The 12,397-nt window shown below is 39.6% G+C and overlaps 4 protein-coding genes across 5 annotated transcripts in view; 2 read left to right on the top strand and 2 right to left on the bottom strand.

Moving 5' to 3' along the window:
- The window catches only part of LOC125246438 (E3 ubiquitin-protein ligase TRIM35-like), a 47,695-nt gene extending 43,597 nt beyond the window's left edge, over positions 1-4,098 (bottom strand). Inside the window, exons 1-7 of one of the 2 annotated variants that reach the window (XM_048157390.1) lie at positions 3,981-4,098; positions 3,881-3,903; positions 3,681-3,799; positions 2,630-2,725; positions 2,165-2,395; positions 2,065-2,087; positions 1,865-1,983 (exon numbers count right to left, since the gene is read on the bottom strand). In XM_048157390.1, the coding sequence (XP_048013347.1) occupies positions 1,865-1,983; positions 2,065-2,087; positions 2,165-2,395; positions 2,630-2,725; positions 3,681-3,749 (538 nt within the window). In that variant the 5' untranslated portion in view covers positions 3,750-3,799; positions 3,881-3,903; positions 3,981-4,098. Of the gene's footprint in view, positions 1-1,864; positions 1,984-2,064; positions 2,088-2,164; positions 2,396-2,629; positions 2,726-3,680; positions 3,800-3,880; positions 3,922-3,980 lie in introns of those variants that run through there. The other variant, XM_048157396.1, reaches the window with a different exon arrangement.
- Positions 1-12,397, top strand: part of LOC125247564 (CXADR-like membrane protein) — an 824,350-nt gene that overhangs the window by 548,732 nt on the left and 263,221 nt on the right. The gene's annotated exons all lie outside the window — the stretch shown is intronic.
- LOC125248321 (E3 ubiquitin-protein ligase TRIM17-like) lies at positions 4,079-6,448 on the bottom strand. Its single transcript, XM_048160057.1, has 3 exons — positions 5,274-6,448; positions 4,476-4,539; positions 4,079-4,211 (listed from the first exon to the last, which is right to left on the bottom strand). Exons 1-3 carry the CDS (start codon positions 5,667-5,669, stop codon positions 4,201-4,203), a joined length of 471 nt encoding a protein of 156 aa, XP_048016014.1. The 5' UTR covers positions 5,670-6,448; the 3' UTR covers positions 4,079-4,200.
- LOC125248445 (heme-binding protein 1-like) lies at positions 8,135-8,945 on the top strand. The gene is made up of 2 exons (XM_048160317.1): positions 8,135-8,462; positions 8,544-8,945. The coding sequence occupies exons 1-2, from the start codon at positions 8,290-8,292 to the stop codon at positions 8,719-8,721; spliced, it is 351 nt and encodes a 116-aa protein (XP_048016274.1). The 5' UTR covers positions 8,135-8,289; the 3' UTR covers positions 8,722-8,945.

Genomic DNA, 12,397 nt, shown 5'->3' on the forward strand with positions numbered 1-12,397 from the left:
ATTTAGAAGTAGGTGTTGATCTTCTTCTGCAGAGGCGGTCTTAATAAATAGACACATTCCACAACCAGTCATAATCTGGGCTTGGTTAACATAAAAGCTGTTTTTAATTTTGACTAATAAGGAAGCTTTCAATTCTGAAACTTACAGGATATTCTTGTAGTATGATGACCTGTTATATGTCAAAAGCTCAAGGGAAATTTGATTCCTCAATTCATAACCCATTTAACTGCAGAAATGACAGTAATAATGGCACATCACTCCACAGTAAGCAGCACTTAAACTGCACTATTGCGGCTCTAACCAAACCAAACAAGCTGAGCTTCACCATGTTCAGCAGAAGCAAGCGGCATTATGAGGGCTGTGGGTTTCCCTGGAGTTACTGGAGTATTGATGACACTCACGTCCACATCATTGATCCAATAGTAAATGAGCAGATAGACATACTGTGATAGGAAAGCATTCACAGCATTAATGTTCAGCTGTGTTTAAATCCTGTGTTTACAGTGATTGATTTCTGACACTGAAGTCAAAGCTCAAGACTTTATTCTGAAGAGCATTTCTGAGAAGTTTTATACATACGGCCGTGATATGTAATCAGCTGAATCAGGTATTTCTATCCGTTGTGCGACTGACTCCGAGCGCACAGAGCAGTGTTTCATTCCTGAATCAATCAGAGTCTTTGAAAGAATCAGTTGACCGATTGATTCAGTGGCCCAATAGATTATAGAGATGCACTTGATATGTATTCCTGAATGAATCAGTGTTTTTAATGAATCGGTTGAATAAGTGACTCATTCATTAACACAATGACTTGCTGCCACCTACTGGCGACATTAATTTCATAATCCAAAAATAATTTCATTCTGTCATTCATTTAATATTTATGTATTCAAAATGTTGTTTAAAACATTAATCTCTTTGCTGCCGTACCATGAGTGCAGCAGGAGCAATGATATTACGCAGCAGCTGAGACCCCATGCAGACATTTCTGAGAGACACTGTCTATCTATCTATCTATCTATCTATCTATCTATCTATGTCTGTCTGTCTGTCTGCCTGTCTATCTATCTATCTATCTATCTATCTATCTATCTATCTATCTATCTATCTATCTATCTATCTATCTATCTGTCTGTCTATCTACCTCTGGTCTGTTTGTCTATCTATCTATCTATCTATCTATCTATCTATCTATCGTCTGTCTGTCTGTCTGTCTGTCTATCTATCTATCTATCTATCTATCTATCTATCTGTCTGTCTGTTTATCTACCTCTGGTCTGTTTGTCTATCCATCTATCTATCTATCTATCTATCTATCTATCGTCTGTCTGTCTGTCTGTCTCTCTATCTATCTATCTATCTATCTATCTATCTATCTATCTATCTATCTATCTATCTGTCTGTCTGTCTGTCTGTCTGTTTATCTACCTCTGGTCTGTTTGTCTATCCATCTACCTATCTATCTGTCTATCTATCTATCTATCTATCTATCTATCTATCTATCTATCTATCTATCTATCTATCTATCGTCTGTCTGTCTGTCTATCTATCTATCTATCTATCTATCTATCTATCTGTCTGTCTGTTTATCTACCTCTGGTCTGTTTGTCTATCTGTCTACCTATCTATCTATCTATCTATCTATCTATCTATCTATCTGTCTGTCTGTCTGTCTGTCTGTCTGTCTGTCTATCTATCTATCTATCTATCTATCTATCTATCTATCTATCTGTCTGTCTGTCTGTCTGTCTGTCTATATATTTATCTATGTATCTATCTATCTATCTATCTATCTATCATGAAGCACCTTTAACTCTCCACCCATCCCTCATTTCCAGCTCAGATCTTCTGCAGTCAGACTCACTGTTTTGGACGATGTCCTGCATCTTCTTCCAGACTCTGAACGGCAGGTTGCCCAAGTAACGTGGCACATGAATCAAAGCTCCAGAAGCCATCTGTGGATCCGGCTGTGAGCTCTGGACTCTGGAAGAACATTCAGGAGTCAGAACTGCAGTGGCTTTGGATCAGAACCAGAGAGACCAGAGACAGGAGCAGATCACTCACCTTTCCATTGAGACTGGAAACTCCTGCAGAACAAACACACCATTTATCATCAAGAACTCAATCAATGAACCAATGATCAACCAATGATCTGAAATCAGACCTTCAGAAAGCAGACGTCATTGGCTTTCATCATCTCCTCCATGTCTTTGATTGTGTGTGAAAGAGCTGAGATGTGTCTGTTCATCTCCTCCAGCTTCTCCTTCATCATCTGCTTCTTCTGATCCTCTTCCTCCCTCAGAGCAGTGATTGTAGCTTCTTCTTCATCTCTGAGAAACTGATGAAGCTTCTCAAACTGCTGTTTAATCTGACGCTCTGTGTGCTCAGCTTGAGACTGAAATCAGATCATATTCACTTCAATCATCTCAATCAACACACATCAACACTTCACATCATTAATATCAGAGATAAACTCAGATACCGACATATAACGAATCCAGAAGCAGATTGATGCTCGTCATTTACAGAAATAATAAACTGGAATCCATTATATTAAATATATCAGATCATAACTGTATATAGTGATCCTACAGCTGTAATGAAAATGACTCTGATTCTGTTTCCTCACCTTGATGTGTTGAACTGTTTTCTCAAACTCTCCTTTCATTTCTTCATTGTGTTGAAGTTTCTTCTGTAAGGACTTCAGTGCTGTATTGAGCTCCTTCTAGAATTGAACAAAAATACAGTTGAAGCTCAAACATCAAGACAATGATTCAAAGCACAGGAGTAAATCCACCTCTGAAAGGATCAAAAAATCACAATTAAAGTTTTGGAGTGTCCTCGTAAAAGTCCTGATTGAACCCAATTGAGATGATGTGGCAGGACCTTAAAAGGAAAATCCACCACAGCGCTGTGAAAGACTGATCTCCAGTTATCACGTGTTCAGCTGCAGTTATTGCTGCTAAAGGGGGTGATTACTTATGCTATTGTAATTTCTATACATTTACTGCCCTCTCTGAACAACACTATCTAACATCTCATAGATCTACAAGCAACTTCAGGTGCTGCTTCTTTGACACCTCTGCAATGCAAAGCCTTTGGTTGATACTGATTTAATTGATAACAACCTATAGCGTCATATTATTATAATTTAATTGTCTAAATTTAAGAACTTATCATTAAAGATAGTGTAGCACAATGATTGACTCATTTTCCAACTCCCTAAACAGTTGAGTTTTACCGTTTTCGAATCCATTCAGCCGATCTCCGGGTGTGGCGGTTCTACTTTTAGCATAGCTTAGCATAGTTCATTGAATCTGATTAGACCGTTAGCATCTCGCTCAAAAATGACCAAAGAGTTTCGATATTTTTTTCTATTTAAAACTTGACTCTTCTGTAGTTACATCGTGTACTAAGACAGACGGAAAATGAAAAGTTGCGATTTTCTAGGCCGATATAGCTAGGAACTATACTCTCATTCCGGTGTAATAATCAAGGAACTTTGCTGCCGTACCATGAGTGCAGCGGGAGCAATGATATTACACAGCTATTACAGAGGGAGCGTGCCTTGCAACCATGGAAACATTTGTGAGAGATACTGTCTATCTATCTATCATGAAGAACCTCTAACTCTCCACCATCCATCATTTCCAGCTCAGATCTCCTGCAGTCAGACTCACTGTTTTGGACGATGCCCTGCATCTTCTTCCAGACTCTGAACGGCAGGTTGCCCAAGTAACGTGGCACATGAATCAAAGCTCCAGAAGCCATCTGTGGATCCGGCTGTGAGCTCTGGACTCTGGAAGAACATTCAGGAGTCAGAACTGCAGTGGCTTTGGATCAGAACCAGAGAGACCAGAGACAGGAGCAGATCACTCACCTTTCCATTGAGACTGGAAACTCCTGCAGAACAAACACACCATTTATCATCAAGAACTCAATCAATGAACCAATGATCAACCAATGATCTGAAATCAGACCTTCAGAAAGCAGACGTCATTGGCATTCATCATCTCCTCCATGTCTTTGATTGTGTGTGAAAGAGCTGAGATATGTCTGTTCATCTCCTCCAGCTTCTCCTTCATCATCTGCTTCTTCTGCTCCTCTTCCTCCCTCAGAGCAGTGATTGTAGCTTCTTCTTCATCTCTGAGAAACTGATGAAGCTTCTCAAACTGCTGTTTAATCTGACGCTCTGTGTGCTCAGCTTGAGACTGAAATCAGATCACATTCACTATAATCATCTTAATCAACACACATCAACACTTCACATCATTAATATCAGAGATAAACTCAGATACCGACATATAATGGATCCAGAAGCAGATTGATGCTCGTCATTTACAGAAATAATAAACTGGAATCCATTATATTAAATATATCAGATCATAACTGTATATAGTGATCCTACAGCTGTGATGAAAATGACTGATTCTGTTTCCACACCTTGATGTGTTGAACTGTTTTCTCAAACTCTCCTTTCATTTCTTCATTGTGTTGAAGTTTCTCTTGTAAAGACTTCAGTGCTGTATTGAGCTCCTCCTAGAATTGAACAAAAACACAGTTGAAGCTCAAACATCATGACAATGATTCAAAGCACAGGAGTAAATCCACCTCTGAAAGGCTCAGAAAAGCACAATTAAAGTGTCCTCATCAAAGTCCTGACTTGAACCCAATTGAGATGATGTGCAGGACCTTAAACAGGCAGTTCAACCATATAATGATCAACCATAAGTGGGTCAAAATCCACCACAGCGCTGTGAAAGACTGATCTCCAGTTATCACGTGTTCAGCTGCAGTTATTGCTGCTAAAGAGGGTGATTAGTTTTTCACACGGGTGATAGGTGTTTTTGCCAAGTTAGACATCTTTGTTGATCCTGGAGCAACATTCCAATTAAACAATCAGATTTGAGGAACAAGTTTACTGTTTATGTCCAGAGTTAGGCTTGCAACCAGGGTTATGTGCTTCTACATCAATGTTATTCACCTATCTTTCCCCTCTGATTTTAGGGATAAATTATGGGTAGGATTAGGTTTAGGGGTAGGAATAGGGTTAAGTTGTTCCAGCATCAACAAAATATGTTGATCCAGGAACATGTCTTACTTGGCAAAATCACGCTGACCTTGTTGACTGAGGCTGCCTTTGTTTTATGTTATAATTTATTTGAAGATTTAAACTAGTATGAGACACAAAAACTGAAGAAATCAGGATGAATTTGATATTTGTGTTTGACCAATTATTCCTTTACATGTGAAATAAGAGACATTTCTCTTACCTTGTATGATGAAACCACTTCACTGATGGGTCTGAATTTATGATTGTCATGTTTCTGTGAATTCATACACACTACACACACAGGCTGTTTGTCCTCCAGACAGAAGAGTTTGAGTTTCTCACTGTGTAAACTGCAGATCTCCTCAGATCCTGATGAACGCCTCTCATTTCTCTCCTTCAGGAACGACTCACACAAGTTTTTTAATGCCAGATTAAATGGAGGTTCATCTCTTGAGGATCTTCTCCTGCAGACAGGACACTCCTGAGTTTTCTTGGTTCTCCAGAACTGTTGAAGACACTCTTTACAGAAACTGTGACTACATGATAGAAGAACAGGAGTCTTGAAGATTTCATGACATACAGGACAAATATAATCATCTTCAGCTGCTGAAGCCATTTTCACTGTTTGAGCTCCAGCAGTCTAAACTTTACTTTCACTTTCTGAATGACGGTTCCAAAAATGAATCTCAAGGATCTGCTTTCTGTTCAGAAACTAACTTCACAAAAATCCTTCTTGAAGTTTTTCCTCTTTGTTCTCCACTGATCGCTGATTCTTTATTGATTTTGTCAAGAGAGAATAAAGTCCGTTTGAGAGAATGGAGAAATAAGTCAGTCTCTTCCTGGTGAGTGTTGTGAGAGGGTGGAGTTTATGATCACATGGGTGTGTTCAAACAGGTCAAACAGGAACAGGATTTCTTCAGGTTAAATGTATTGAAAATTAACTTGTATTGAAACGTTAAAATATAATGCTGTAAAATCTTGGATAAAACACAACAATGAACAATGAAAATACACAAATATTAATAATAAAAGACCCAAAACACTTATGTGTTTTATTTATTGCTTTTTATCTGTCAGAGAATTTCTTTAAATGATGGTTATGGGAGGAATGTGTCACAAGTTACAACACACATAAGTGTGCATAAGGGGCCAAAAAACAGAGTGCCTAAACTCAATAAACTGTCCTGTTTCAAAACATTAGATTTTTCTGACTTTTATTTCAGGCTTTACAGATTGAAGTAGGCATTCAATACTCATAGTTGGAGCAGATGAAGTTGAGTGCACATGTTGGAGGAAGGCTGATCCAGCGCTGATCTCCCGCCGTCTGCATGGCTCAGACTCTCCGCTCGCGGCTGCAGTCTTTCGGACCATTGCCGTCGCCTGCCGCCCAGTTCTGATAACACACCACATCGCCGTGAAGCCACAGCCACATGTTCATGGCGCAGAAATGATGCAAACCCAGCCACACGGTCGGCGTTGAGGCACTTCTGGCTACATTCATTACAAAATCATTATTTTTTACAGAGCCCTAAAAATGACGTTCTTTCATTTTGCACATCTAAGTCTGAAGCATGGACTCACCGTCATACTCACAGATGAATGGAAATAGTGAATAACAATAACTCTGTCCACTCTGAGTGGATCTCCAGCTCATCTTCTGCAGCACAGGGATGAACCCTTTACTAGAGTCTGCATGTGAAGAGAAAATCAACAGTGTCACATTTGTCTGAAAATACCTTAATTTGTTGTTCCGGGTCAAAATTATGAATCTTTTATTATGCTAAATTATCACCAAATATTGGGTTCAATATTGGGCACTATCAAACTCCAGCACTACAACATAGTAGGTGACAGATAATAAGGAGGGATGCCCACAGGTGATCTACCTCTACTGTCAGCACATGGGAACACAGATCTTACTAAATCGGCCTATTAAAGCACTCATCCAAAGGGGAGTGTATATCCCTGCTTCAAAACCCAACAAATAGTTAGGGAGGGAGATAAAAGAAGTAGAGGGAAGCTTGTGGACTGCTCGCCAGATACTTTTAGGAGATCAGAGCAGGGTGACTGACCTAGGCAGCGGTTTTGTTTTCAAAAAATTAACTTGCCTGACCCGTCGTCACATATGCCTTACCACAAGGTGGTAAGCAGAGCTGGCAGACTCATTTGATAAAATCTGCCTCTACTCTACCTTCCTGCAACCCCATGATCAAAAGTTGCTTCTGTGCTGCTTCAGCAAACGCAGGGCCTGAACCGTGAGGTGCAAACACTTGACTTTAATCGCACAAGAATAAAAGTCAAGCGAGAGGGGAGCTCTTTCACCACGGCTCATCACAGTGAGTGTATTCAGCCAAACACAATCCTTCCATAGGCAAGGTGGGAGCAGGAACCAGGGGAAAGGTGGCTCGTAAGAAACCCTTCAGAGCGGCTTCCTAAACTTACATGAAAGCAGCAGTGCAAGCAGGAGGAGTCAAAATGGGAAAAACTCCCATGAGATTCCTCCCCACGCTCCACCTACAGTCCTCATGATCGATCCCTCCCTGTCACCTCAGCAGCTGGGGGACCTGAACTACGAGGTGCAGACGCTCAACCATCATCCCTCAAGAGAGAGTCAAGCATGGGTGGAGCTTCCCACAGCAAACACATCACAATGAATGCATTCAGTTCCCTCGAGAGCCAAATGTGCTTTGAGCAAGCTTGATTCTTGTAAGAAGAATCAAGAGAATCAAGCAGGAACAGAGCTTCCTGCCTCTAAAGCATCTCCATAAGTGCCTCTTACTCCCTCGAGGGCTGAAAGCACTCCATGCAAACACTAAATTCTCAACTCTCAAGAAAGAATCAAGCAAGAACAGAGCTTCTTATCGCTAATGCATCACAATGAGTGCAATGACTGATCGATTTACATGAGACATGATTCTTTTCAGTATTTTATACTGTATTTCTTTTAACATTCCTTCTGATTTTCATTTATGTTTATTTGGTGCTGTAACTAGTAGTAAAGAGGAAGAGATGATCGGTTCATGAGCCACTACAGTGATCTGTCACCACACATTAAAGAGACACAAAAACACATTTATTGAAAGAATTTGAAAGCTGAGACTTTGTTTCATATCAAACGTATTAAAGCACCAAACTTACTGTGATTATTGGATGGCACGAGCTACAAACACCATTTAGTGAAGTTTTGTTTGTGCAAACTGTATGAACTGTTTTGTTCAACTCTCACAGGTGAGGTCATGAACACACCCGTCCCTGTCATCTTCACCGTCTTTCCACGTGATGATGGTTCGCTGAACCGCCGTCTGGTCGCCGCTCTGCGTATCCCATTAAGCTTCCAGATCAGTCCGCCCACCCCAACTGACACTTCCATACGGATCGAGGACCGGCCCGGGATGACTGTATATGTCCTGTACGTAAACTTAAACCAGTGTTGAGTAACTCGTCTCTAGCAGTGACTACTAACTGACTGCGTCTCTGTCTCCCTCTGCAGGCAGTTTGGTGGTTTTGCAGGCGAGAGCGAGTTTCGCGCCGAAGCGTCGCGCCTGACATGCACACTGGGAGACTCCGCCCCCTTCCAGCGCAAACAGTACCTGTGCTTCAGCTACGACCCGCTAATCAAACCCTACGGACGGCGGAACGAAGTCTGGTTCCTGCAGGACGAGCCCTGAGAAACTCTCAAGTCGAGTCAGCTTTATTTCTACAGTGATTTATATGATTGTTTTACAGATTATAAAGATGGTTTCAAAGCGGCTTCACAGTAATAAAATGATGCAAACTTCATCAAATATGAGACAAATTCAAATTCTGTTGTAAAGCCACTCTACTGAAGACAACAGTGTTATTATTCAGTTTAATGTTGATTCAGTTTCGTTCAATAAAAGTGTCAATGTTGTATAATTCGTCAGTTATTATATAAATATAAATGTGTTTTTCTATAAATACAAGGGTTTTCTCAACTCAAAACTACCAGGCAACAGAACTTAAATAAACAAATGCTCATGGATAGACACTTTCAAATCTAACTTGATGCACTAAAACAACAACAACTAAAACTGAAATAAAAATGAATAGAAACTATGTAGACATTAAACAAAATTACCATATCTATAAAATATGGTAAACTATGATACTTACATGATCAGCGACACTGTGGACAGACTTTAGCTCACTAATGCTAATGCTAACCAAAATCCACAAATGAGTTAAACGACCAGTCCAGACAGCTGTTTGTCTAAACAGGAACACAAGAACACTGAGAGAATATACAGGTTTTATACATCCATCTACATCACTCATCCACACTCTCACTTCAATGAATAACAGATTATTCAAGCGAAACAACATGAAGTTGACCTTTTAGTCACTGGTTTAATTTAATGACAATAAAACAACTTTGAGACAAAAACATCTGACTGTAGGCCTTCATGAATCATGACATATCAGAAATCACTGGTTTATTATTACACATAATCTGTACATATCAAACGATCTGTAACAAAGCAATAGTGACACAGTAAAAACTTTTTTACTCACATAAGTGTGTTGCACCATTCCTGTCGGATCCAATATATCCAATGAGGCACAGCATTGTTTTTTAATATTAGGCTTTCTGCAAATCCAATGCAGCTACTGTGTTTTCCCACAACCTGGCACTACACAACATTTTGCACTCTTCAAAGGCATGTTTATCTCTTAGTTGCTCAATCCAGTGTTAGTGTCACGTCTGTTATTTACCTGCTACTTGTGAATCTGAGCGGGGCTACAGTGGTAATGATTTAGAAGTAGGTGTTGATCTTCTTCTGCAGAGGCGGTCTTAATAAATAGACACATTCCACAACCAGTCATAATCTGGGCTTGGTTAACATAAAAGCTGTTTTTAATTTTGACTAATAAGGAAGCTTTCAATTCTGAAACTTACAGGATATTCTTGTAGTATGATGACCTGTTATATGTCAAAAGCTCAAGGGAAATTTGATTCCTCAATTCATAACCCATTTAACTGCAGAAATGACAGTAATAATGGCACATCACTCCACAGTAAGCAGCACTTAAACTGCACTATTGCGGCTCTAACCAAACCAAACAAGCTGAAATTCACCATGTTCAGCAGAAGCAAGGGGCATTATGAGGGCTGTGGGATTCCCTGGAGTTACTGGAGTATCGATGACACTCACGTCCACATCATTGATCCAACAGTAAATGAGCAGATAGACATACTGTGATAGGAAACCATTCACAGCATTAATGTTCAGCTGTGTTTAAATCCTGTGTTTACAGTGATTGATTTCTGACACTGAAGTCAAAGCTCAAGACTTTATTCTGAAGAGCATTTCTGAGAAGTTTTATATATACGGCCGTGATATGTAATCAGCTGAATCAGGTATTTCTATACTAAGCATTTATATTTTTGGATTTTTTCAACAAACAAATGATCATTTAACCTCTATAACTGAAATAAATATTCATTTACAACAAAAAACTGAAATTTGCATGTGTAAAATTAACTGGTTCAGTGACTATATAATATAGGGGTGTAACGGTACACAAAACTCATGGTTCAGTACGTACATTGGTTTTGAAGTCACGGTTCAGTATGGGTTTGGTACATCAGGGTGAGAAAACAAAACCATTTTTACTCTTTTTTTTTTAAAACAATGTTTTACTGAACAAACTGTGTCTCTGTCTTTAAAAGTATTCAATTATAACCAATTTTCTTAAGGATAAAAAAAATGTATCTGTGCTAAATCTAAATCTAAAAAATCTAATACTTCCTATAACACCAGATGTACTCGTTACATCAGAAGAAGAATCGCATCTACGCTAATATTAGTCTTTCTGTTTATCCCGAGGTTTACCATAGTCAGCCAGATCCGGGCCGTATCCAGGTATTGAGGACCTGCGCCTTGACACGACCACAACGCAGCCCTGAAGTATCAGCAGAGATCGAGTCAACTGGATCATCCATTGTGAAGACATCATCAACACGACAGCCAGTAGCACAGTTCCTCAACAGACCGTCCATACCGGCGTGATGAATACGATCCTCAACTGGACACGACCACAACGCAGCCCTGAAGTATCAGCAGAGATCGAGTCGACTAGATCATCCATTGTGAAGACATCATCAACACGACAGCCAGTGCCACAGTTGCTCAACAGACCGTCCATACTGGCGTGATGAATACGATCCTCAACTGGATTGAACTGAAATAAATACTTTGAATGTTGCGATCCTATCAGACTTATGATAGCAACCTGATTCGTAACAAAGCACTGTTCACCAGAGGAGAACTGGCCCCCCCGACTAAGCCTGGTTTCTCCCAAGGTTTTTTTTTTTCTCTCCATTTAACACCTATTTGCCACCTGATGTCACCTGTTGGAGTTTGGGTTCCTTGCCTCTGTCGCCTTTGGCTTGCTTAGTTGGGGACTTTTGACATTTGACTTGACATTTGATATTCAACAGTGCTTCTGATCTGCCTGCATTGACAACATTTTCTTTAAGAGCTGCTGTGCAGCCAAAATTATGTACCTGTTATCAATGTAAAGCTGCTTTGACACAATCTGCATTGTAAAAAGCACTATATAAATAAAGGTGACTTGACTTGAATTGACTTAAACTATTAGGGAGCCCTTACTTGCACTTTACTATAATAAAGGTTACAAATAACAACAGAGGCCAAATTATAAAATTCAGTTCCTATTTATTTTTAGATTTAATCATCAACACCCAAATAATAATAAAAAATGTATGTATTGTAAACATGGCAATTTTAGGCAAGGCAATTTTATTTGTATAGCATATTTCATACACAATGGTAATTCAAAGTGCTTTACATAAATGTAACGAGTAGTCACACGACGTGGGATCCATGTGCAGGCTTTATTAGACAGTGTTCGTAGTAAGACAGGCAATGGTCAAACAACAGCAGACAGGTATAGCAGAGGGCAGACAGAATCATAGTCGCAACACAGGCAGTGGGTCAGTCCACCAATGACTGGAACTGTGACTGAATAAAAAAGAACCAAATACAAATCTTCCTGTACTAACTCTGTCAGAGCTCCATCCAGGGATAACAAATGCTTACTTCCTAATTCTCCCAGCTCTTTCAACCAGACAGCAAGATTTAAAATGCATTAAAAGTCAGAAATTAAAAGATGATACATAAAGATTGATATAAAATGCATTAAAAATGAAACAAAAACAAGAAAAAGATTTGAATGTGGCTACTGTTGGAGCACATCTGATCTCTTCTGGAAGCTGCAGCTGTCTTATGGTGTTTTTGGGAAGGTCAGTGAGGAGCCCATTTCAATAATCCACCCTGCTGGTGATGAAAGCATGAACAA

Source organism: Megalobrama amblycephala, linkage group LG1, assembly GCF_018812025.1.
Source record: "Megalobrama amblycephala isolate DHTTF-2021 linkage group LG1, ASM1881202v1, whole genome shotgun sequence".
Taxonomy (NCBI): Eukaryota; Metazoa; Chordata; class Actinopteri; order Cypriniformes; family Xenocyprididae; genus Megalobrama; species Megalobrama amblycephala.